This window comes from Hyperolius riggenbachi, chromosome 1 (assembly GCF_040937935.1).
Source record: "Hyperolius riggenbachi isolate aHypRig1 chromosome 1, aHypRig1.pri, whole genome shotgun sequence".
Lineage (NCBI taxonomy): Eukaryota > Metazoa > Chordata > Amphibia > Anura > Hyperoliidae > Hyperolius > Hyperolius riggenbachi.
Genome location: NC_090646.1, coordinates 184345356 through 184373332, shown reverse-complemented (window position 1 = coordinate 184373332; position 27977 = coordinate 184345356). Strand labels below are relative to the sequence as shown.

The following is a 27977-nucleotide window of genomic DNA, read 5'->3' as shown; positions in this document are numbered from 1 at the left end:
GAGCAGAGAGCACAGTTCTTGCCTAAGAGTCTGCAGTTGCTCAAAAATTGTCGGGTCATTTCCTGTAGCGTGCATTGTTTCGAGTCTTCTAATCTCTTTCATTAAACTGTCTGATTTAGCCTTTGCTTGTCTCTTTAGCCTAGCTGAGATCTGGATAAATTTGCCTCTTATGGTGGCTTTGTGTGCCGCCCATCTGATGGCCTGGGTGGTATCAGAGGGGGCATTCAGGGAGAAGAATTGTTTTATTTCTTCTAGGATAGTACAGGCAGATTCAGTATCGACTAGGAGTGAGTCGTTCATTCTCCAATGAGGATGATATTTGCTGTGCAGGGAGTTTAAGCTAGCTACCACAGGAGCGTGATCTGTCCATTGAGATCTCGAGTATATCTGTCATGTCTATGTTCTCTAATGAGAGAGCATCGAGTAGAATATAGTCTATTCTAGTGTAGCATTGATGTGGATGCGAGAAGGCGTGCCCTCTTTCACCCGGATGAGTCGCCCTCATCCCATGTATTCGTGTCTCTCAGGAACTGCATCAGTATTTTGGTAGAGGAGCTACGTCTGTGGGAGCCTGAGTTCTTGTTATCTAGGGAGGAATTGAAGTCCCCCAGTATCAACACTCTTCCCTTCCTGTATAGTGCTATTTTATCTAGTAAAGTCTTAAAGAATGGTCTCTGTCCCTCAGATGGGGCATAGACCGAAATCAGTGTAACCGGTGTACCCTGAAGGTCACCTGTTACTATTATGAACCTCCCTGCTTTGTCTCTGTGTACGGTATTTGCTATAAAGGAGATGCGTTTGTGGATCAGGATAGCCACCCCACATTTCTTTTGGGAAGCCGAGGCATAGTATACAGATTGATAGGATTTGTGCCAGAATTTCGGCTCATGGCCCCTTTTATAGTGGGTTTCCTGTAGGAATATAATATCGACTTGCTGGTTTGCATAGTACTTACATGCTAGTCTTCGTTTGTTGGGGGAGTTAAGGCCTTTAACGTTATGCGTGATAATTTTGATTGAGGAGGAGGTTGGGGCTGGGGGAGGGATTAGATTAGAGGACATTTTGTATTGAGGGGGTGGCATCTAGGTAGCGGGGTCCCTGGACTACGTGATACGCTTGCTTCGCATTCCCGTTTAACAAGGTGGTAAACATAAGCATGAGGTTGGGCCTAATGGTGGACACTTCCCGAACAGTAAAACAAAAATCATAACAATAAGAAAACACATAAATGAACATTAGCTGTAAGATCAGGAGAATGTGATAGAACCAGTCGCCCCTACCGTGGGTAGGGGGGGAGATATTTAACGGCAATATCTCAATTAAAGTTAGTCTATGCTGCGAAGGCATTTGCAGCTTAAATTGGGAGCTGTGCATCCTGGTTGCCGCTAGACTGGAACATGCCTCCGGATTGTCAGCTCGTAAAAGCAAAGCGCCGACCGGGGAGTAGGGATGTAGAAAGACTGAGCCAGTCATATGGAGCAGTAATGGAGGGTATAGTGTGAGTCAGAGTTTCTACTAACCCAGGCAGTGGGCAGCCCTCGTCGGGGAATGGGTATGCGCCAAGGCGCCATATGTGATAGGCCTTGTGGGGGCAGATCAAAAAGATAGAAGTGAAGGGGAAAACAAGTATTCTCACCCAACTGAGTCGTCTGGGGAGGGCGAAGAAGGAGATGCTGGTGCTGATGATCGAGGAGATCTTGAATCTCTGCGTGAAGCTACCGTGGTCCATTCAGGCTCTGGAGGGGGAATCCTTTCAGCCTGGGGTTGAGAAGCCGTTGATGGTGGAGGAGCTTCATGTTGCAGGCCCAGTTGAGTGAGGACATTTGTAATATCATCCGGGTCACTTAGGGAAAGCTGCTTGCCTTTATGTAGTACTGTTAATTTAAAGGGGAAGCCCCAACGATACCTTATTTTATGGCGGATTAGTATAGATGTGAGAGGCTTCATGTCTTCACGTTTCTTTAATGTTGTAGGGGAGAGGTCTGGGAAGATCTGAATCCTAGATCCTCTAAAAGTGATCTCCGGAATATCTCGTGATGCTAGCAGTATGATTTCTTTCGAGCTGTAATAGTGCAGCCAAGTGATGATGTCTCTCGGCGGGATGCCGTCTTTAGAGATAGATCTTAGAGCTCTGTGGGCTCTGTCCATTCTCAGATCCTCCTCTTTCAGTGTGGGAGCTACTGCGAGAAACAGTGCTGTCAGGTATGGGCCTATTTCTTCCTCGGTCTCTGGTACTCCGCGCACTCTCAAATTGCACCGTCTGTCTCTATTCTCTCCGTCCTCCCTGGCTTCTTTCAGGGCTGCCACCTCCGCCTTAAGCGCAGTCATGTCGGTGTCTGTTTGCTTGTTGTGGGCTCTCACCTCATCTAGACCCTTTTCTAGGTCATGGATTCTGTCGCCCAGCGACGAGATCTCCGATCTAATTTCTCTCACAGTCTCTGAGTTTGTAGTCTTTATCAGCTTCTCCAGGTTGTGGAAGAGCTGGTTCAGGTCCGCCTTAGTTGCTGTGTCTTTAGACGTATTCTGGCGCCCGGGAGTCTGTAAGTTGTCTGCCATGGTGCCGGCGCCATCTTGTGAGTTCGCTCCCTTATTCTTTCGGGTGAAGATCTCGGCCACCTGGCCCTCGTGGTCCACGTTTTGTTTCTTAGGACCCATGGTCTGAAAGCCCGTCCTCAGGGGAGCAGGGTGGGCTGTTTTGGCGTGGGTCCGTAGAGGTGAGAGGTGCTTAAGAGGCTAATTTAGCCGGAGCTAAGGAACCATGCGTCCGTCTCGCTTGGCCTCCAGGTGCCGCCCCCAATTCTACTCCTTTTTAATGGCGAGTTTGCACCCCTTACATTCAATGTTTTAATTCTTAAAATATTAATTTTTATGTTATAGTAAAATTAAAACCAAATAGCCTAAAGGCCAGACCCGGATCACACATACTATCCATTCATTCCTCATACAGACGACAGCAAAGTCATTATCAAGTGGTCGACCCCACCTGATTTTCCTAATTGGTCGACCTGTGTCTCTAAGACACTCTTGCCTACGCATTGGTCCCAATACGTTGGCGATAGCTGGGATTGCTACTACCGTGGGGTGGCGGGATAGGGCCTCCCAGCCAACCTGTCTCATATAGAAAAAAAAAAAACACCCATATCTACAGTTAGACCAGGGTCTACGGTCTTCCCCACCCCTCTATCTTCACATTGCTCAACCCCAGGAACAGGACCTCGTCTAATGGGTCGCCATCTTGGACAAAAAAGTTTTTGCTATCTACAGTGATGGATATTGAGAGGGGGAAAGCCCACTTATAACGCCCTCCTCTCTGTTTCACAGCATCTAGGATGGGTTTTAATAGCCGTGTTCGCTGAATTGTTCGTATTGAATTATCATGAAATAGTTCTATATTATAATCTTGATACTGCAGTCGCCCTGCAGTCCTAGCGGTATTCATCAGTTGCTCTTTTTCTTAAAGAGACACTGAAGCGGAAAAAAATATATGATATGGTGAATTGGTTGTGTACTATGAATAATTACTAGAAGATTAGCAGCAAAGAAAATATTCTTATACTTTTATTTTCAGGTATATAGTGTTTTTTCTAACATTGAATCATTCTATATTATGTGCAGATTACACAACACTCAGCATTCAAAATGAGTCTTTCAGAGCAGTCTGTGAAGTAATGACCTCTCCACTAGCAGAGAAAAAGAAAACAGTTGACTTACAGTTGAGATAATAAAAGTCAGATAACAGCCCTCTCCACAACTAAGACTTAGTCGGAGAGTTAATGGCTTGTTTGCATAGAGATAACAACTGGAGTTTCTAAACTCTTCCTGTACTGGAAACAATCAGACTGATGTATCTGATCTTAATGTTTTATTTCTTAGCTGTACTACACATCCAAATCATAATATCATAATTTTTTTTTCGCTTCAGTGTCTCTTTAAATACGTGTACTCTACATACTACATCAAAGCTTCTTCCTGTACTGATAATTCTTTCTTTTCCCACCCGATGCACTCTATCCAGCTCTATATCTGTGGGGTTCTTTTCTCCCAGAATTACTGAGAACATTTTTTGTACAGTAACAGAGATCTTGAGTTGGGACCGTTGCTGGAATTCCCCTAATCTTGATATTATTCCGTCTCCCTCTATTCTCCAGGTCATCGATTTTACAGTTTAGAGTCCATATCTGTTGTTCCTGTGTCAATAACCCTTCTGACAAACGCTTAGTATCAGGGCCCAGTGTCTCAGCCTCTTTTTCTAGGGCTTCTACTCTTTCTGTTAAGCTTGCAATTGCCTCTTTGATAGGTCTAATTTCCTCTGCCACTGCTTCTTTAATCGCACTCTGTACCGTTTCCACCATTGTTGATTGAATCCCTATTGAAAATTCTTTAAGAATTTCTCTCATTTTTATTTCTGAGACTCCTTCAACCCTTTCCCCCTCTCAACGTCCTCCTTCTATTACATTGGTTTTATCTTGTTTTGTTTGTTTATTTGGGGTTTGCATTTCAGCGGTTTGTGTTTCTTTTTTACCCATTTCCCGTGGGCTAAGGGCTTTATATGCCTCATTTAGTCTTTTAATGTGGGTGTTGATCTCCTTAGGTGTGACTGCTCCTTGTGCGCCCATTAATAGACAGTGGGAGGATGTAGTTCCTATAGGGGATATGACAGCTTGTTTCTCCTTCTCGGATTGTGCATTCTCCTGTGGGCTTAATCTGAATCAGTAGTCACTTAAATCTTTTTCTTTATGGTTGGCCCTCGTTCTGCTCTTAACTTTATTTGCCATAATAGTAGTAGTATATATTTGTGTTGGTGATATGGTACCCAAGTAATAGAGGCTATGTATGGGCGGGTAGGGCAGGGCAATCGGTTACTGGCCTCCGGTAACTGGCAATATCAGTGTTCCTGGGTTGGTAAGCAAAATACAGAGTAGTGGGCCAGGTACGGTAGGCAGTGTTAGGTTTGTATTGATATAATATATATTTTGCTCGCTCCCTGGGGTTCTGCGACCATAGTGTCTATGCAAAGCCGCGACTCTCTTATGACAACTAAGTAATCAGGTACTAGGGCAGGACTATTAAGAAGGATCTTAAATTACCAATTAATATGAATGAAACCACTCCACCGATAACACAAAGGAAAAAAAAATAATATACAGGGAATTATTAGTTGGGTGAACAATAATATATGACAAACAGATCTTCTATTAGAAAAAAAAAATAATAATTAGATTTAACAACTGCAGTGATTTCAGTACTTTCAGTGCTTTTAAGAGGTGCAAACTGTCCTAGTTGTTCCCCAGCAATTGAACTCCTCTGCTTCACTTTATTCGTGGCTTGACTGTAACAATCCGGGCTGCTGCGATACCAGGCAAGCAACAGTTTAACTACCCCCAGAAGCCGCTACAGAGGCACACAACCACAGCTGGTAACCGTTCCTGACCCAATATACGAGGTATAAGATGGGGGGTCCCTATAATAAAGTTCACATAGAATTTTTATTCACATCTCTTCGGCATACAAGGTAGCAGGTAGCAGTGGGGTCAGATGGTTCGTAATTAATAGTAGAGGCTAGTAGTAATTAGTAGTTAAACAGAGTAGTTATATGGTTATTGGTTAGTATGGTGACCTTGCTACAGGTAGTAAATACGAAGGAGGCACTCAATTGGCTTCAAACTTGTGTTTGATCAAATCCCAGTGTATTACTGGAATTTGATAAAATGCAAGTTTGAAGCCAATTGAGTGCCTCCTTCATATTTACTACATTGAACAGTGTGTGGAGTGGTGATCCACAGAGGGATTGTGCACGGGCAACATAGACCTGACTAGGCCTATTCCACAGGGACTCGCTGCAGTTTGCTTGTTGTGGACCTTGCTACAGGTAAGCAAGATAGTGATAGTAGTACATAAGCGATTAAAAGTGTACCCGGTAACAGCTATATCCAATTCTTAAATGTTTCCGTTGGTCATGCCCACAGCATCAGCAGTAGCGTTGGCAACAGCATCATCCAGTAACAATCCAGTAACAATCACCACCTCCAATATTTAAGCATAAACTGCGCTAATCAGTATTAAAGTATTGTATGTGGAGAGCAGCATTGAAGTAAGGCATACGTATACAGTATCTGGTAATATTGGACTATCACTTCTGTAAATCATTCATCCATTTATGGGCAATAGAGCATAAAGTATGTATTTAAAAGTATACTTAGCCAAGCTACACGTCCTTTACACGTCCATTTCCTGCCGACTCCAGTCTGTCTCCAGCCGGCTTACACTTCCACTGAATCGACCTCCCAGCGTGCTGCCTGCAGTGCTGCTAGTCAGCTGACTGAACAGATGCCCGACTGAGGTGCCTGATGAGAGCTTGATATGAGCCTCCGGCCAGGCACTAGCCAGCACCAGGCACTGAGTTCTTGCCTCCCGAATCCCCGCTGGTCCTGCCGGTCTACTGGCCATCCTGGTCACCTGATCTCCGCAGCTCACCCCCTCAGCTCAGTAACCCAGCGCAGCCATACAAGCTGGAGAACACCAGAACACGGACTTCCTCCTTCCTCCGTCCACTGCTGACAGCTGGCGTCGGGGCACACGTGACTCGCTCACTATCGTCTACCCACACGTCATCAGCCGCCACACGCTACCTCACGCCCGAACACTGAAATTAGAAAACTCCGCCCTCCACAGGTAGCAGCACCATCCCAGTGCTGACTCAGAGCTGCCGCTCAATCATCTCTCACCCATTTTCCATATTGTAGTTGGTGTCCAGCCATCTTTTCCATCCCTGCACCTATCAGTCAGTACGCAGCTTTGACTGCAGCTCCGGTCACCCCTTTGGCCGGGAAGTTTATGTTTGATCACTAGTTGGGGCTAAAATGTGTATCACAATCTGTGACAGCTACTTACAAGACAAGATACAATGGTACAAGAACAGAAAGGAATATGGAGGCTGTTATCTTAATTACCTTTTAATAAGGGGTAGCCTGATAATCATACTGGTAGGTTCTCAAACACACAAAAGCCACAAGCATGTACAGTACTAGGGTGATGCTAGAATGCCTCATCTACAAACTGATAAGGGCCAGCAATTCACAAAGCAGAAAGTCAACACAACAGCAAAGCAAATAGCATTTTTGAAGGGAAGTCAATCATAGCAGGTTCCATCTTTCTCTCGCTTCAATTTTGCTTTAAGATATGCACACCTTAAATATAGATTAGTAACATCAGTCATTGAAAAGGGCACCGCTGCAGGGACAGTATGCCACATTCATATTCATAATTCTTTTTTTGATTTACTTATAATGTTAATAAACCAGGTAACGGAAAGAAGCCACTGAAGGAACACACTGCTCTTATTGTTAACGGTAATTAATGCTGCCACTGCTACGCCCTCAAATCTGAAATGAGATCAATTAGAAGCTGCTCACTTCTTAGGATGAAAAGAGGTCATGTTTGCAAATTAAGGTCTTACTGACTTGGGCTCACCTGTTTAACAAATGTTTTTGTTGGCTCAACATCAGTTTTTAACTTAGCTCTAGATGCTTTAAGAGCCACTGAAGCATAGTCTTTCTGTTACTTATTCTGCTAGAACATTTATTGGTTCCAATTAAGCAAAGCTCGGTTTTTTAGATCACTGCTTCTCAACAGTATTACAGCATGTACCCTAAATGAAGGAGGGTGTTTGCTGAGTACCCCATGTTTTGAATAACATCTCAAGTACCCCTTGACCCACTGCATTAATACAGAGAGTCCATACACTGGGTTTTATTGGAGCCCACACAATACAGTAATTGTTATCTGAAACAGGTATCACTTTATTCTTGCATAATCTTCACTTTAGACACAACGTAGAACAACTTTCAGGTTTCATATCTCCAAATGACCGCAGAAAAACTGGCCTGAGCACATATCTTTGATACCATCAGGGAAAGTGATGCCTGCCAAGTGCGTACTCCAATTACAGATGCAGAAGAGTCTCAATCTTCCAACTGTAATATTAAATACTTAATGCAGGAAGAAGTGAAGGCAAGACTAAATAAATTAAAAATAGACAAGGCACCTGGCCCGGATGACATGAATCCTTGGGTCCTAAGGGAATTAAGTTCAGTTATAGATAAACCCCATTATCTTATCTTTTGTGACTCTCTTTCAACTGGCAGAGTCCCAGTGGATTGGCGTACAGCTCACGTTTTCCCATTATTTAAGAAGGGCAAAAAACTTGGATTTTGCAAAGGCCTTTGACACTGTTCCACACAAAAGTCTGGTGCAAAAGTTGAGGATGCAAGGACTGGGGAAGAGTCTGTGTGCATGGATAGGGAACTGGCTAATGGACAGAAAACAAAGAGTTGTAGTCAATGGATCATACTCAAAATGGGAGACTGTTAGCAGTGGGGTCCCACAGGAGTCTGTACTGGGTCAAGTGCTCTTCAATTTATTTATTAATGACTTAGTAGATGCAGTAGTAAGCAATGTTGCCATTTTTGCAGATGACACAAAATTGTGCAGAATCATCAACTCACAGGAAGATAGGGACATACTGCAACAGGATCTGGGCACATAAATGGCAGATGAAAATCAATGTTGAAAAATGTAAAGTCATGCATTTTGGTCGTACCACTGGTCTAGCACCATACAAAATACATGGGATACAGTTGGGGACATCAAACTTGGAGAAGGAATTAGGAGTACTCATCGGCAACAAGTTAAATAATCGTACTCAATGCCAAGCCGCTGCAGCTAAAGCTAACAAAATTTTGGGACGCATTAAAATAAATATAAAGTAAATAATACTCGAGATGCTAGCATAATATTGCCCCTGTTTAACTCTCTAGTAAGGCCACATCTGGAATATGGAATTCAGTTCTGGGCACCACATTACAGGAAGGATATTGAAGTTTTAGAGCAGGTGCAGAGACGAGCAACAAAATTGATATGTGGGATGGAAGGTCTCAATTACCAAGAAAGGTTAGATAAACTGGGTTTATTTAGTCTAGAGAAAAGACGTCTTAGAGGGGATCTAATTAAAATGTATAAATACGTCAGAGGGCAATATAAAAGCTTGGCGGATGAGCTTTTTATCCCTTGGCCTTTTCAAAGGACTAGAGGACATGATCTGCGCATGTAGGAAAAACGTTTTAGCCATTTATTTAGGAAAGGGTTCTTTACAGTAAGAGTGATTAAGATGTGGAATGCATTGCCACAGGAAGTAATTATGACAAATTCTATACCTGCATTTAACCCTCCTGGCGGTTTGTAAAAATCCGCCAGGGTGGCAGCAAATACGTTTTTTAAAAAAATTTTTTTTTTTTTTTATGTAGCGAGACGAAGTCTCGCTACATGATAGCCACTGCTCGGCGGCATCCCCCCAGCCCCTCCGATCGCCGGCGGGAAAGAACGGGATCTCTTGGAGGGCTTCCCCCGTCGCCAAGGCGACGGGGCGGGATGACGTCATCGACGTCGTGACGTCAAAGGGGACTCCGATCCACCCCACGGCGCTGCCTGGCACTGATTGCCCAGGCAGCGCACGGGGTCTGGGAGGGGGGGGCAGCTGCGGCGACGCGTATAGCGGCGGATCGGCGGGAAGCGGCGGCGATCGGACACTGCACGCGGCGGTAAGCCCGTGCTCAGCACGGGCTTACCGCCAGGGAGGTTAAAGGGGGCTTAGATGCTTTCCTTGCATTGAAAGATATCCATGGCTACAGTTACTAGGAATGCCCAATGATGCTGATCCAGGGATTTTATCTGATTGCCATCTGGAGTCGGGAAGGAATTTTTTCCCTTTTGGGGATAATTGGACCATGCCTTGTAAGGGTTTTTCGCCTTCCTCTGGATCAACAGGGATATGTGAGGGAGCAGGCTGGTGTTGTACTTTGTTCTCTGGTTGAACTCGATGGACGTATGTCTTTTTTTAACCCAAGTAACTATGTAACTATGTAAGTGCGAAGTGAATAAACACATGTATTTGTTAAGAGTACATATTATTTGTGTAGAAATGCTTTTCAAATAATCCTGTATGCTTTCAGTTAAAAAAACTAAAAATTATTCTGGATTATTTATATAGGGTTTACCATATACTGTATTAGTCCTTAACCTTCCTGAAGCCGCGCAGTAGGTTTTCTTAGGCCCTGCTGGGCCGATCTGCGTAATTTTTTTTTTGCTGAACGCAGTTAGCACTTTGCTAGCTGCGTCAGCACACCGATCTTCGCCGCTATCCGCGCCACAGCAGAGCCCCCCTAGACCCCTGCGCTGCCTGGCCTATCAGCGCCAGGCAGCGCTAAGGGGTGGATCGGGTCTCCCTTAGACGTCACGACGTCCATGACGTCATCCCGCCCCATCGCCATGGCGACGGAGGAAGCCCTCCAGGAAGGCCCTAGGCTCGCTACATGATTTAAAAAAAACAAAAAAAAACCGGCAGCGCTGCCCCCTGGCGGTTTTTAATAGACCGCCAGGAGGGTTAACCACTTAAGCCCTCGGTCGTTTTCACTTTATGCATCCGAGCAATGTTCACCTCCCTTTCATTAGCCTATAAGTTTATCACTACTTATCACAATGAACTGATCAATATCTTGTTTTTTCCGCCACCAATTAGGCTTTCTTTGGGTGGTACATTTTGCTAAGAGCTACCTTACTGTAAATGCGTTTTAACAGTAAGAATAAGAAAAAAAATTAAAAAAATGAATTATTTTTCAGTTTTCGGCCATTATAGTTTTAAAATAATACATGCCTCCATAATTAAATCCCACGTATTGTATATGCTCATTTGTCCCGGTAATTTCACCGTTTAAATTATGTCCCTATCACAATGTATGGCGACAATATTTGGAAATAAAAGAGCATTTTTTTCCGTTTTGCATCCATCACTATTTACAAGCTTATATATATAAAAAAAAAAAATAGAAATATTTCATCTTTACATAGATATTTAAAAAGTTTAGACCCTTAGGTAAATATTTATTGTGTTGGGTTTTTTTTATTGTAATTTTTTTTTTTTTTAATAAACAGAAAATTTTTGGGAGGGTGGGATGTAAATAGTATTTGTTTTGGGTAAATATATGTGTATTTTTTTATTTTTTTTTTACATTTAGATGTAGTTTTACTTTTTGGCCACAAGATGGCAACCTTGAGTTTGTTTACATGACGTCACTCTAAGCGTAACATGCTATGATTAAAGAGACTCTGTAACAATTTTTTCAGCCTTAGTTCTTCTATCCTATAAGTTCCTATGCCTGTTCTAATCTGCTCTGGCTTACTGCAGTCTTTCCTAACTGCACTGTCTCTGTAATAAATCAATGTATCTTTCCTCTGTCCCTTTTGTCGGGCTAAAGCTTGATTGTGTGGAATGTGCAGGGCTGCTTGTGATTGGTAGAAGCGATACACACCCTCTGCAGGCCCCCTGCATACTCTGAATGACTCATACACTATGCTTAGCTGAGCCTATTAGAAGCTGGTTAGTTTGTTTGTAAACACTGCCTAAAACTGTTAATTACAAGCCAGGATTGCAGCAGAGAGTGGCAGAAACAGCACAGAGGGGCACAGGAGAAAATAATGAATAGAATGGTATGCTTTTTATTGTAAGAATATTAGAGTACAGATTCTCTTTAAGGACGGTTAGTCCGAAACATGTCAGCTACGTGATGTTTGCCCTGGATGTTTTTGGATAGGTCCATTAATAAAGGAAATCTTCACTGACAAGTGCGGACCATTTCTTCTTCTTGTGACTTTTGGACTTGCGAACCAGGTCGTGCACTGTCGTGGATTTCGGTGGGATGTAGCGGTGCCCACCCCACACAAGTTTACGCTTAGAGGGACATAGGAGGCAGAAAAAGCGAAGTTTCCGAGAGAAGCTGTCGCTTTTTCTGCGGGGGAGAGGAATCAGTGATCGGGCACCATGGCCCGATTCATTGATTCCTGGGCTAACGATCCGCGGCTGGGAGCGCACGTGCACGATCGGCTGCAGGACTGCACATGGCCTCCATCTAGTTCTACGTCAAGGAGGAGAAAGTGGTTAAACTAACTGTAATAAACTGACGTTGACAAGCTCAAGTACCCTCTGAAATGAGTCCAAGTACTTCTAGGGGTACACGTACTACCTGTTGGTTGTGAACCTAGGCTTTAGATGATGAGAAACATTTCAGAGATTTATTTTGCATCACAGAATTCATAGAACATGGTGTGCGCGTGTACGTATGTTTAGCAAGGTGGTGGGATAAAACTCCAGTGTGCTGGCTATTTCCTATGCTTCCAACAGTTTTCTAGTGCTCTTCACTTCATTTTTTAGGATTATGTAGTTATCGTGTATTCCTATTCTTCTCTCTAGCTTATAGTTTATAGGTAGAAAAAGCAATGTCCTGCCCCAATTTTTGTCCCCTGGAGGCCGTAATAGATTCAGCCACTAGATGGCAGCAGAATAACAGAGAAAATGTACCACGCTCGATATTTTATCTAAATGTCTTATACTGTAAAGCAGGCCATACACTGGCCCGATTTGCGCCCGTTTCGACAGCAGATTCGATCACTGGGATCGAATCTGCTGCCAATCGTTCACGCTACACGCCGAATTTCGATCCATTTCGTCCGATCCCGTCGATCGTGCCGTGCGGAAAATAACAGTCGATCGCCCGCGGGTAAAGAGCGCATCGCTAGCGGCGTTCGAGTGCCCGACGACCGACGCAATAGAGCCCGCATACATTACCTGCTCCGCCGGCGCGACTGCAGTCTCCCGGTCACCGCTGCTCTGTCTGCGCTCTGGTCTCCAGGTCCGGCATGCCTCGCTTCTTCTAGCCCGGCAGGAAGTTTAAACAGTAGAGCGCCCTCTACTGTTTAAACTTCCTGCCGGGCTAGAAGAAGCGAGGCATGCCGGACCTGGAGACCAGAGCGCAGACAGAGCAGCGGTGACCGGGAGACTGCAGTCGCGCCGGCGGAGCAGGTAATGTATGCGGGCGGGCGGGGGCAGCAGCAGCAGTACCACCACAACAGATTGTGAACGGTTTCAGGCTGAAATCGGTTCACAATCTGTTTGCTGTAAAGGTAGCCATACGATCCCTCTCTGATCAGATTCGATCAGAGAGGGATCTATCTGTTGGTCAAATCTGATGGCAAATCGACCAGTGTATGGCCACCTTAAGTGTTTTTCCTTAATTGATATATTACCCTTACGCCTTTGACCTCTAGTCTATTGGGTCGGCGTACATCATTATCCCCTGATCAGTACTGTTACAGTGTGGCTCGGGATATTCAGCCACCCATTATTAATATGGTGGTGTTGATATCTGCCGCACACTGCGCATGCGCCGCCCAGGCTCCGGCTTCCCATTTCCAGCATGGCGTTGTCCACATCTGCCGCGCATTATGCATGCGCCGCCCAGCACCCGCTCTGACGCGACCTTGTGGCAGCATCCGCTCCTGCCATACGCATTATGCGGGGCGACGTCAGCTTCACATCCTGCGGCCCGCATTTCCACCTCTGCTACCGGAAACCGCCAATCACACTTCCAGCGCAAGGAATCAGTCTCTTTTGGCGCCAGTCATACTATTTCTATCGGACTAGCCACACTAGATCCGTTACAGTAGGCGGCCTGGCCCAACAATTGATACAGCAGTGGTAACAATGTTTTGTCCGCTCCACCATACAGATTAATAGATTTATGGCAAGTAATACTTTATAATGCATTGGTTTTGTACGGCTGCTATATGTTTTTAATAGTTCATAGGTGTTTTTTGTCCGATGCCTGTCCTTGTACCTGTGTTTCACTGTTTTTAATATGTGTATACCGGCACTTAATCACCAGATTAATAATGATTATGTAAAACTTGCAGCATCCAACAAGTTCTTTTTTCCATCACTAGTGATCCTGCCAATTATTAAGGATATATACCCGGGCATGTAGTGGTATAACCCTTTGTCTGATGTGGCTTATAAATATTAATTAGTTTATATACTTTTGCACACAGTCCTTTAGATTGTTGTTTGTATGCTCAGCCTAATTCAAGGCCGCTCCATGCGACTCGTTTATAGAAACGCTTCTTTTGTGGATGATTACTATACAGATCTTTTAGACCTAATGAATCTCTTCTATTTAATCATATTTGGCAGACGGTTGCATTTAACTCTGTTTATATATGTGCCTAGCGTCCACTGGTATATTGTTTTTATGTCTGTTTTGTTTAACAGTGTATCTCCAAACTCTGATTGCCTGATGAAGTGGGCGGTTGACCCGTGAAACACGTTGCATACCTGGAGAGCTTATAATAAATTTTATTGTTTAGTTATAACGACTCATTGGCTGGTCATTATACACTCGAGGGTGGTGTCCACCTACCTCCCTCTTTTGAAACGTTTTTTAACCATTTTATTCTAATTTGGCGCCTCTGTTATTGCTCATCACTCATTGATCCAGTTCACCCTGGGTGGAGGGGTGTATCCCCATTTTTCCGGTCTTCAGAGAGCGACTTCTTATACCTGAGTGGGGTCAGGTTATAATTCTCCCCACCTGCATATCCAGTGGTTGCCTTTGGGGTAACCCAGACTTGTGAGTATATCCTTCTCATACTTCGTGATATACCCCAATTTGTCTTCACATACTGCACTATATTGGACTCTCGGTTTTTCACCTTTTGTATCCTTCCAAGCTGTCTCATCTTTCTGATGCTCCTATGCTATAGCCGGATCCCAGCAACCACAAATGTCTCCTAGCTTTTAGCCCCAACCAGGCCCGGATTTATCTCACAGGAGCCTATAGGCACAGATGTCCTGGCACCTTAAATTTTGCCCTCCATGAACCTAAAAATACCCCACCGAACTGCACCACAAGTCTGCTAGTTGTCCCTGATGTCACTTCTCCCTTATTTTCCTTGCCTATTACAGGTAGCTACAGGTGCCCCATAGCATTAGGTAGCCAGAGGTACCCTCAGTATAAAGTAGTTAGTTGTGCCCCCATTTTAAGGGAGATCTGGTCAGTGGAATGCCAAGAGCAGGGTGAATAACCTCTTATTTAAACTCTCATTAGGACTCTGTATAGGGAAGGAAGGAGGGAGGCGCTCAGAAGGGGAAGTAAGCCGCCTTTCTATCATCAGGCGCCTGTAGGCACGTGCCTACAGTGCCTTATGGTAAATCCAGCCCTGGCCCCAACCATCAAATGGGTTCCAGTTGGATCCGATTAAAATGAGGGATGGTCAATGGAGGGCTAATTATTCAGAGCTGATGCAAATTTTATGCAACTTAGAAATAGACCAAAAAAATGCAGCCTCTGAACTTGATCAGTCCATTTCCGAGCTGCATACATTTTCATTCAGTTAACATAAAATATGCATCAACTCATAACTATCAGCATCTCATCAACCATCCCCATGTATAAGAAGTATTGCAATACGATAAAAATGTAAACAATGGAAAGTGCTGGAGATCAGAAAAGCCCATATGCAATTACCTTTTTCTCCTTAGTTTGCTCCTAAATTATATTTTCACACTTTGTCAATAAAATACCTTTTAAACCACCATCAAGCAAGAAAATACTTGCGGTGCATGGATGGCGTCTTAAAAATTCCCACAGGCTCTCGCAGACAGACTTCTCCACTGTTGCCAGGTGACATGGCATGTTAGACACTTGGCGTACGCTCTCCAGCGCTATCGCTAACCAGGAAGTGATTAACTCAGAGCTGTGTCAATCACTAGTGGCTGAAGGGTGTGTTCCATTGGTTGCCTGTGTGAGTGGCTTCTTCTCATTGGTTGATATCAGTTTAAAAGTCAGGCTGTCAGTTCTGTTAGTTGCCTGTGATAGCATTAGTAGTTTGAGCTAGCTGCTGGGAATTATCTGTGTTTCTTGCCTGTCATATTGCCTGATACTGTCCCTGTTACCTAACTATCCTTTGATTGCTGCCTGGACCGATCGTTGTCTGTTATTGATCACTCATCTGCCAAACCCTTGAACCTGGTATTGTCTGATAGTGTACGACCTTTTGCTTGTTGACTACAATTTTGGGTATCCCCTTGACTGCCATTTGATTTCTGTGTATGACCCTGGACTGTTTGACTACATTTATTGCCTTTATCATTGCCTTGTGAGTCTTGGTGGTACTGCTGTCTTAAGTCGATCAGTTCCTATACCTTTCGCACTTAAAGAGCTTGGTGTAACCAAGATCTAAGATGACGTACTTGTCATCCTTCGGCTGAGCGGGCACACGCCACACAGGGTGAAGACTGTGGAGGAGATTAGGGGATAGGTACTGATAAAATACTGTGGATAAAATAGGCCTTACAGTTGTTAAATACAGAATATAGAAATGTATCTCTTAGTTCTCACTCAGGAGAAAATAGTTAATTATGTGTGGGCTTTTCAGACCAAGAGATTTTCCAATCACTTTTCTGTAATCTAAGTGACTACGGGTATTCACCAGGGTGCCTTGCAATGGATGAAGGACTTTGCTGCCTCAGATCAACATGATATAATAACTTGACCATCCCCAGAGTCCAACCAAACACCTTTGGAGCAAGAGCCTTCTGTCATGCTGCCCCTACCCTATGGAATGCCTTGCCACACCCAATCAAGAAAGGTCCAACCCTGGAAGAATTTAAGTAAAAACTGAAAAGTCACCTCTTTAGACTGGCATTTATGAACACATAACCTTTTCCCTGTAACACATCACTATGTACTGATTTGAGCCATATTTATACTCTTTAGGTCTTACATGGGAAAAGCACTTTACAAATATTTTGTTGTTGTTGGGAGCCAATCTGAGTCAGGTAAGGCGGCAGACAGTAACACATGAACATTTTGCATGGAAAGTCATAATTCAAGCTCGCATAAAAATGCTGTATAAGTAGATCCTGTTAATAAGTAAACATATATGAATTGTATTTTAATTTCATGTGAGTGCTAAGTTAACTACAGGACATATTAATAGAATTCCAGGCAGACAGAATTTACATAATGCTGTGCTTTGCTGAACCCAAGACTGAGCGTCTGCACTATCATGCTGTGAGAGGCTATAAAACCAGGTAAAAAAAATGTCATCTACAGCAGACTTAGTTATTTGCATGTTTAGTATGTCGCTGGTCCTGTTACTAGTTTGAAGATAATTCTCATACCAAGTAAATAGGTGACTACACTGTATGGAAATGTTTAATACATTTCAGTATACATGTGTTGATTCTCATTTAAAGAACCTGGATAAATGAAGGATGATAGGATCTTACCAATATACAGCATTTACATGTTTAAAAAGCACTGTGTAATGTAAGTAAACATAAATGCATAGTGTAACCTCTACACCTATTACTGTCTCAAGTACCTAAAATAAGAATTAGAATCAAATGATTAGAATGTTGTTAAGAGTGGATAATGGAGGAACCTATCTAATTTAAAGAGATCCAGAGGTGGGCTCATAATCTTTTAAAAAAGTAGGCTACCTGATCAGTGGAGTTGAGTGGATCAGGTAGTGGCAAAAAACGCCGCTCCAGTGGGCCGCAATGGCCCACTTTCACTTTCATGACCTATAGATCACGACCCTGGGATGAGAGATTAATTCTCTATTCCAGCGTGCAGGGAGGCAGGGGAGCATCAGGGGACGTGGCCAGGGAGAGAGAACTGCCCAATGGCAGCTCTGGATACCTTGTAAGAACACCCCTGGCGGGCATTTTGAACAGGGAATCCCTCTCCCTGTGTTTACCTCGCTAATCTCAAGGGGCCATAATGTGGCAGTGTGTGTGTGGGGGGGAGGGGGGGCAGAGAGCGGCGGTGTGGGTGTCCCATCTGCCCACCTCGGGTAATCTTTAAAACTCAGTGTCTGAGAGTGTAGCATCACCATGCTTCCTAGACAAATCATTTTATGAGGCCTTCAGGAAGTAGAAGACAAATAAAAATTGGCATTTGGACCAGGCCAGGTCACCTCAGACTGTCCTACAAAGTCCAAGAGCCGTAAGGGGAGAAATTAGTTAACTGGACACAATACCAGAAGACATACCAGTACTTGGCAAAAACAAGAGATGGCGTTTCACTAGAAGAATCTGGTACCAATTATAAAACAAAGTATGGTCTGGGAATGCTTTGCTGCATCACGGCAAGAAAGCTTGCCTTTTGCTCCTCTATTTTTTATTGACATTATGACAAATTTGAAAAAATATTAACATTTCCCATAAGACCAAACTTAGATTTAGGCCACACGCACAGTGGTGTGTTATGGCACAATGGGCACTCTGCAACGCAGCTCGCCGCACTGCAATGAACCACCTATGTGACGTTCCAAGTGCAACAAGTGTGTTTCAGAACAAAGGAGTGCGGCATGATAACGTACTGCATGCAATGTGTCGCAACAAATCCCATGCGTTCACTGTTACAGTGAATCATACTTTTAATTCACTATATGCTTCATTTTATGCAACACAACACGTGGGTAATGTGCAGCATCGCTTTCCCGATCCTTTGCATTCCTGCTGTCACAGGGAACACAACACAATAGTCCCTGTGAATGTGGTCTTAATGATGTATGGCTTTTCTATCTACAATATATACATAGAAACAAGATAAAAACACAATACATATCAGAAGTGGGTCAAAGCTAATAATTATGACTTTTTGCCCGAAAAAGGTTTATATATGGGTTGTGAAATTTTTCATCTGTCTATCTAAATTCAGTGTGTGTCCATCACTTGAAAACGCCTTGACCTATTTCAACAAAGCTTGGTATACAGATTCATTACTACCTGAGAAGATATATTCTGGGGATCTCACGCCCCCTGCACACCTGGGCAGAACCACAAACAGCCAATCAGATTTCACCTATTCACATCAATGGAAAAAATTTAAAAGGCTGCCATTCTCACAGTAATGAAGCCAGAGTCCTCAAACTTGGCACAGTTGGTCACTTGGTGAGAGAGGTCAAAAATTCGGGGAAAGTGGGCGGAGCATAAAACAGCCAAATTTCAGCCATTCATTTTAAAAGGGAAAATGTACACTGCATCCAGGGGCGGAGCCAAAAACAGCCAATCAGATTTGTTTGATTGATAAGCTGCATTCTCACACTATTGATGCCAAGGATCCCAAAGCGCACACACTTGGTCATTAAGTGACTAAATGTCAAAGTTAGAAAAAGTGGGCGGGCCCAACGACAAAAAAAAAAACAAAAAAAAAAACCCATGCCCGAGCAACTCCGGACCTTCAGCTAGTAGGGTAATAAAATATAGTGTAATCTGGAAGGGTGATGTGTATAAATCTTGCAAACAATTGCACCCCGAGACACTATGTTTTTGAGTGTGGTACACTGTATTGTTTAAATTCTCATTATGTTAACTATGCTATGTTCTACCAGTAATAAGTCACACTAAAGGTGGCCACACATCATACAATTTTTTAAATATCTGTTCAATTTAAGAATTGCAATCAATTTTTCTGACTGATTGTAACATTTCAAAAAAATATGACCAATGTACCACACACCTATGTTAAATTTTTCCCCAATTATGATAAAAATGATTGGAAACTGAGAAAATTGCTTGGGTGTGTATATTAATAAATTGACAATCTAACACACACCATACAATCTTTAGAGAAATTGAAGAAAAATATCTGGCATTCCAGATAGATAAAAATTGAAAAAAAACAGGAAATCCGATCAGATTTTTCAGTCAAATGAAAAAAAAAGATTGTTTTTTTCGGGAGATCCGATCGTATTTATCGAATTGCCGTAAAATCGGATAATTTTATTGTATCGTGTGTGTGGCCACCTTTACATTTGCTCATCTTTCACTGCTTTTTTTTTTTAAGTTTAAATGTGTATCAGTGTTGTTTGTTTCCAAATTATTTTTCTGGATTTTGTAAAGTATAAACTCTTGTATGTGCAAAATGTACTATGTAATGTTTTGGATGTTTAATAATTATGCTTTTTGGTTTAAAAAAAATTGTGGAATTTAGGCTCCAACTTAAACTCATGATAAATTAAACAAAACATCATAAAACTATGAGGGAGGAACATATAAAGTATATCTTATATTTATTACCAATAATGATATTATCTCTTTATAAGTTATGGATAGAGAGGCGCTTAGCGAGGATATTGACCCGACTGTGTACCCTCCAAACTATTGCCTGATGAAGCGGGATAGTGACCCATGAAACGTGTTGCAAATCTTGGAGCTTTTAATAAAAGGTACTTTGTATGTGAGTAACGTCCCATTGTCCGTTTTTTTTCTACGAGGGAGGGGAGTCCACCAACTTCCCCCTTTTAAACGATTTTTAATCGCTTTTACTCTTGTTGGCGCCTCTGTTATACTGTTTTACAAATCAACTAGTCCACCCTCGGTGTATCCCCTTTTTCCTATCTACAGAGAGAGACTTCTTATACCTGAGTGGGGTCAGGTTATAATTCTCCCCACCTGCCTATCTAGTGGTTGCCTTTTGTAGCAACCTATACTTGTGAGTATAACCATTGCTTGATTACATACTTTATCATCTGCTACTAAGGTACTACACTATATTGGGCTCTCGGTCTCGCTTTGTGTTTTTTACGTTTTCACAGATCCATTTGCCACTAAATTGCCAGTGTGAACCGTGCCTTAGAGAGGATGTCTTAACAACTAACTAGAGTCTTCTATCTGAAGTGTCTGCAACAGTCCGACTATACTTATATTCAGAATTCAGAGCAGTAAGGGCAACATGGTAGAGATTGCAGACAATTAAGCTAATGGAGGAGAAAACCGGTAAAGTAAATACATTGACCTGAAAATGGTGGACCTACACTTCTATTACACTTTCTCACTGCAGGTTTTATTTTGATTGCCAGGAAGGAAGTAACATTTTTCAGACCATATTCTGCCTACTGCTTTAACTGTTACCACCTGTTCAATATGGGCATTCTCCAACCTGAATCAAACGTGTTCTTTGTGAAATGTTTGACATGTTCACTGAAAAGAGTAAAATCCAGAAAAGCTGCTACAGAAAAGCTGAGACAGTATGGAGCTGTTCCTCGGCAGATATAAATCTCTTAGCATGCATTTTGTTAGGCACTACCATGTAGATATAATCACATAAAAAGCTCAGCCAGAGGATTTTGGCTGTTTTATCATCAAAGGGGAGGAAATGACTGAATAAAAGCTAGCTAACAGCTAGTGTTCCTGCCGTCTAGTGACACATGCAAAAATCAAGTACTGGATATGGATTCACTTTTCAGAAATAAAATATTAGGTTATAATTTCACACAAATACCTGAACTAACCTTAAAGAGAATACGAGGCGGTTCGTGGGGGGGGGGGGGGGGGTGTACAGATGGGACACAGAGGCATGTTCTCTGCCTCGTGACATGCCTCTGTGTCCCCCACTGCCGCTCTCTGCCCCCCCATCGCCACACTATAGCCACCCCAGGATTAGTGACATTATTTGTCGCTATCTCTGAGGTAAACATAGGGGGGAGGGATTCCCTGTTTAAAAACGCCTGCCAGGGGCATTGCTGTGGGGAATATACATCTTTGCAGCTGACTTCCTATGTCACTGGTCAGCTCGCTGAGACCTGTAGCTCTGCATTTCTGCAGGCCTTGCAGAGCATTCCCAGCCTGGAAGAGCTTTGGGCCCAGGCTGCTAAGACACCAGTCGAGGGAGCTCTATACAGAGTGTGTTGGGACAATGGTAAGCTGTTTAGCAAATCTGTACAGTGGCCTTGGTAAGAACACAGAGGGGTTGATTCATAAAGGATTACTGCATTCGGTAGGGCAGAAAGCTGACCTTACTGAGCACTTAGGAAAATGTCAATTCATAAAGGCTGTTACCGCATGAAAAGCTGAAATTACCGAGCAGTGAGGTAAATTACCGACTTGTGTGGTAAATACCTTAATACATGTCAATAAACATCAATTTATAAAGCCTACAACATGCGGTAAAGGCACTAAACAATACCGTCTGCTTTGAAGTGATGAAAAGAGTGCAGAGTCTGTGCGAGGAGACTGTGCTGGGAGTCTCCTCATACAGGTCTCAGTGGCGCACAGCTCACCTGACCAGGAGGAGTACATGAAGTAGGCTTTCCTCCCTCCCAGTTCTGGGATAGAGTTCTGTGACTGTTCAACACCAGAGTTTTCTGGCTATCAGGTATAGGAACCTGATAGTATGCCCTCTCAGAGCAGCATATGGGAAAGTCTCGTTCCGCGCTCTATTCCTTGACAGGAAGTTTCGCTGTGGGAGTCATGGGTAGAGGTTTGCTTCTCTCCACTGAAGCACATGGTGAGTAGTACAGATTCCCTTGGGCTAGCTGGGTCAACTCCAAGAAATGTTGGAGCTGTAGCTCTTTGCTCTGGAGCTCAAACTGGCGCGGCCACTCTCCAGGATCTGCCTCTAGCCGGTGCATCTCTGCCTCATGCTGGAGTCACTCTCTTTCAAGAAGGAACTGCAGGTATGCGATGTCAGTGTTCCTCAGGTTCTGCAACAGCTGCTGTCCCACCTGATCAGTGACAGTGGCTGCCAGTTCCTCTGCGAGTGTCATCCACAGCATCTCTGGGTGCAACAAAGTCCATGTGGGTACTTTCAGTTCCCTGATCTGTGTACGCAACATCAACACTTTCAGGATCAGGAGTACCTGGTCTCACTGGACCGGGTTGTAGCCCTCCGTCGCCTGGCCGCCTGCTTCCATGAGGATTCTCCTTAGCGCAGCTTGGGTTTTTCCCTAAATATCGATACCCCATGCCTGACAATAGTTTTGCAGGTCGGGCAAGGACAGGTTTTGGTAAATGACTTGCTCAGACACAGCCAAATAAAAGATAGAAAGAAAAAGAAAAGTAGGGAGGAAACTATATTAATCTGCTTCAATTCTATATCAAAATGCACCATCTGTGTGCTCAGAGCTTTAGCGCTGTAGGACAGTAACTTAACCACTTAATGACAAGCTGACTTATAAAAACGTCCTGCTAGAGCCTCTTAAAGGGATGCTTAAGTCAAAAAAAAAAAAGTGTTTTACTCACCTGGGGCTTCCAATAGCACCCTGCAGCTGTCCGGTGCCCTCGCCGTCTCCCTCCGATCCTCCTGGCCCCGCCGGCAGCCACTTCCTGTTTCGGTGACAGGAGCTGACAGGCTGGGGACGCGAGTGATTCTTCGCGTTCCTGGCCACAATAGCGCCATCTATGCTGCTATAGCATATATCATATACCATATAGCAGCATAGAGGGTGCTAATGTGTCTGGGATTGCGAAGAATCACTCGCGTCCCCAGCCTGTCAGCTCCTGTCACCGAAACAGGAAGTGGCTGCCGGTGGGGCCAGGAGGATCGGAGGGAGACGGCGAGGGCACCGGACAGCTGCAGGGGGCTATTAGAAGCCCTAGGTGAGTAAAACTCATTTTTTTTTGTTTGACTTAAGTGTCCCTTTAATGGCTCCAGGACATTTTTATAAGTCAGACAGTGCTGCTGCCGCTGTGCGCGTGTGCAAGTGCACACCCCGACGCGTGCACGTGCATCCCCATGCACGTGAAAATAGCGGAGAAAAAAAAAACACCAAAGAAAAAAAATACACCTTTATTTCCAAATACTATATTGTCACCATACTTTGTACTAGGGACATAATTAAAATCTTGTGATAACCAGAACAAATAGGTAGATAAATTGTGTGGGTTTTATGCACAGTAGCAGTGTTTATATTAAAACTATAGGGGCTAAAATTGGAGAAATAGTGTATTTTTTCATTTCCCCTCGTTTTTCCCTTGAAAATGCATAGAAAATAAAGTAATTACTGAAAACAAATATAAAACAAAAGTTAGCTTTCCTAAAACAGAAAGAATTTGCGATAATTCAGGTTAGAGTGAGCTCGAGATGTCTCCCAGGCACCACTGCTGAATATATGCAAATTAACCATTGTTTGAAAACAAATATCAACTCCAAAAAGCCCAATTGGTGGTGAAAAAAACAAGATATAGATCAATTCATTGTGATTAGTAGTGATTAAGCTATTGGCAAATGAAAGGGACGAGCACTGAAAGGTGAAAATCGCTCTTGTCCGTTAGGGTAAAAACGTCTTAGGGATGAAGTGGTTAAATAATGTCCTATTATTCTGCATATGATCTCCAAACAATTGCAAACACTAACAGCAATTTGGGCTCTGCCCGACTGCTGCTCACCAATGTGACGTCATCTTCCAAACTGGAGGCTCCAATTCCTGTTCCCTTTGCCGCAGTTTACCATTCAGCCTCAGACCCAGAGGGAATCCTGAAAGCATGGGAGCACTGCAGGCAAAGAAACCTTTTGGATTGGTTGGTGAGTCCAGTACAATTTCAATTGTATGTACAAATAATACAATCTGCAATTTTTATATAGAGATCAGGTTGCTGCCACCAATTCACAATAAGCGTGCAAATATGCAAATCTAACTCTAGCTAAATGCTGTAAGAAAAAAAGGTTAATTGATCACCCTTTCTAGAGATATCAATAAAATGGTTATGGTAACATTCCCTTAGGAGACGCAGAACTCTTTGCAGAGCTTTCACAACAGGCACTTAGAAAACAGATTTTAAAACGTTTATTTTACAATAAAATAATGCATAAACTAAATACAGCAATCAAGCAGATTGTTATAGTTAAAATAATACTGCATTAAACATGAAAATAATAACTAGTTTATAGTCCTAGCAGAGTGTCATGTTACCGTGTCCTGTGGAATTGTAAGTCCAAAACAGAAGATATAACAGTCCAATTATGGAAAGCTCAGATCCTTGATGGAATATGGACTGGCAAAGGAAATACTCTAATCTGACAGCCTCTAAAGCAGTTTTAACTCCTTCTCCACTGGAGGGTAGAGATAGTAATGGGAGATGGGCAGTTCTGATGCATGCCACAGCTCCATCCTATGTCCTGTCGGGCATAAAAGAATATGAAATACCTGAAATGGTCATTTCTTGGCGTCAGTTGATCAGAACCCGCAGAGAATGCTTATCCCCTATCAGGGTACATGCAGCAATTTATCTCTGGTCAGTTAAGGAGTTTAGGAGGGTTATCCGATATCTAGCCCCTGCACTCTCCTTATCAATATTCCTTGAAGTAGATCTGAAGGATATGAGGTGGTTCTGCTTTAGGTTTAATGGGCCCTCTAGGGAACTATAAACAAACAATCATTTCCCCCAGAGCAGAGGACTGGGCTAAAGCAAACCTTAGCTCTTGCACAGGACAAAAGAAAAACAGAGAAATGCATCCTGTATGTATTTAGAGAGTATAGCCTGTCTAAAGCTGGGTCTACACGGCACGATGTGTCTTTTCAATCGAGCCGCTGATGCGGTTCGATTGATAAGATCCGACAGGTACGATCTCGCCGCGGCCGATTCCCCGCTCGTTCCCCGCGAGCGAACAATAGCGGGGAATCGAGCGGAAGATAAGCGGCGCCAGTGGGGACGAGGCCCTAGGCTCGCTACATGATTTAAAGAAATTTTTTTTTTAAAAACAGTGCTGCGCTGCCCCCTGGCGGTTTCTAACAGACCGCCAGGAGGGTTAATGCCCCCTAATCTGTGTATAATCTCAAAATGCAATTTGATCTCTCCCGTGTCACATGACTGCCGTGGCAGATAAGCTCATTTGAAAGCACAGGCTGTTAACAATATGTCTGCTTCCCTGAACCAGGAAGTAGAAACATTGCAGATTTATTTTAGGACTTAGATCACCTGTAACAAAGAAATGTTTTTTGTTTAAAGGTTATTCTGCTGTTATGTATCTTTTAGAGCAGAGAGGACGTTCTGAGTTCAGGTCTGTTTTAAGCAAAGCTACAAAGTTAAAGTGAGACTCCTAATCATGCTAATCTACATCACACATTTGTGCGCATTTTCATATGCTGGGCGCATTTAGCGCAGGTGAATCCAAAACACCTTGACTTCCCTATTTTTCTAACCCTTGTAGTTTGTTGCCATTATTTCCAATTTACAGTGTGCCAAAACTTTACACAGTTTCTTCCTTATCTATAATCAAACACCAACAATTCAATTTTTCCATGGTATCTCCATTGTAGTTCTTTGTTTGGGAAAGATTTAGGCAATAAAAGATTGCTATTTGGCAATGGCTGGCTAAGGTAAAGAGTAAATCAGAGCCCACATTATTATTACCAATTGTTCTAGCTGACTGTGGTGCAGCTTTTTCGAGAGAGGTGGATTCATTTGTAATATTCTCAGCTTACACACAAGAACATTACAAACCCTTGTATATTAATGTATCAGTAGATAAGCAACAAGATTCTGAGACGGTTTAATAGCCATGCAGTCAAACTATGTCAAGAATTCTAAATTAAATATGACAAATATGAAACATGAATATGGAAAACAATAAGCAGGGCTGAAACACTGCTGGCTTTGTTGGTTGTTACAGTTGGTGCAGAGCAAAATGGAACTAACAACAACAGAAAATGATGAAGCCATGGTAAACTTAATCTACTAAGCCATCTCTCCACAGTTCTCCAAGCATCCCTAGTGATTCAGCAAACTTTGATTGGATTTGTTCTTTTAAAATTTTTTTAGGGAATATGTCAAAAGGTTTGGTTGAATTAGCAACTGCAGGTTTGTGCACTGGGCTGTGCTAAATAAAAAAAACTAAATAAAAAAAAAACTAAATAAAAAAAAAATAAAAAATATTTTTCATATTGATGCAGCATGAAACTGCAGTAATGAGTCTATTCATTTCCAGCCTTTCAGCAATCCTAGCAATGGCCTGATATAACCCAGGTTAATGCAGCAAAATCTAACTAATCAATAGAAGACACTTAATTCAGTCCATAGCTGTGTAAATAAAATGTGGAAAGCACAGATTTTAAGATCTAAAAGCAAGTTCTGCAAAGGGTATATGCTTTAACCTCCCCAGCATTCAATTTTCCCAGGATTTCTTTGCAAAAAGTGATAAAATTTATTTTTAAAACTTTTTTTTTTCCTGTAACTTGCCAAAATGTGTCAAGCAAGGGTCTAGTATACAGTGCAGGAGAGTATTGATGTGTATGCACGTTTATACTGTTCACAGCATGTTTTTATGGATGGACATTTCTGTCCATACCACTGGGGAGGTTAAAGAGGCACTATAGTGACATATAGTACTGACGTACATTATTCAGGATACCCACTTTACAGCAATTTTCCTGGTTTCAGCATTAGAAACACTTTCTATAGCTATATATTGTATATTGATGTACCCTGCCCTCCCACTGGTGCTTAGCCTAGGCATTCTGGGAGACTAAGTATATATTGTACTGGCTTCGGAATTCTTGTTTGAAAAACAAATATTCTGTCAGATCACCTGACAGGAATAGAGATCTCAAACACTGGTCCACATGACAGCCCAGGGGCCCCAGGTCTCTCTCACTCACTGGGGCCCCCAAACCACCATGCGACACCTAGAGGGAAGTGCGGGCAAGCCCTGGACCTAAAAAGGAATAGAGATCTCACTGTGATACATTTCAGAATGTAGATTGGAAAGAATGGATTTCTCAATGGGCAAACCACTGACTAAATCATTTCTAAACAAATAGTGTAATAAAATAAAAAAAAAAATACTGACAAAAATTTACCTGACATGTTTGCAAGACTTGTCCCAAGAGCTTGCAGAATGAGCTGAAGTTCCCTGACAGCAGCAGCAGCTTCCACTCCACATGTCATATCAGGCTCCATCACTATTTCCATAAGGCCAATTCCTATAAAGCAAAGTATTGGCACAGGTTACTCACATGAAATGCATCCACAATTAAAGTGTGCATGGTGTAGACCAGGAAGAAACGCAGCACATTATGCAGCAACATGGATCGGATATGCAACACAAACCATTGCCATTCCTCATTTAACAGGACGACTGGAGATTATAATACTCATATCCTATGTAATAATCTTCCTGCTGTGTCCCGTGTCTGTGCCACCTGGCTGGTGCACATGCGTGGCACAGGGTCAGCAGTCGCAGATGGATAAGAGGCGTTATCACAGCCGTGCTTGTGCGTTGTCGCGGGCACACAAAGCTGTGGATGGCACGCGATACTTCTGTAGCGCCTGTTATTAAACGGACAGGCTTTTGGACTAGAGA

The 27977-nt window shown here is 43.0% G+C and overlaps 1 protein-coding gene across 2 annotated transcripts in view; it reads right to left on the bottom strand.

Moving 5' to 3' along the window:
- The window catches only part of LOC137546789 (glutamyl-tRNA(Gln) amidotransferase subunit B, mitochondrial-like), a 185014-nt gene that overhangs the window by 94836 nt on the left and 62201 nt on the right, over positions 1–27977 (bottom strand). For both annotated transcript variants that reach the window (XM_068269631.1, XM_068269642.1), the window contains exon 5: positions 27475–27597. In XM_068269631.1, coding sequence (XP_068125732.1) covers positions 27475–27597 — 123 coding nt within the window. The remainder of the gene's footprint in view (positions 1–27474; positions 27598–27977) is intronic.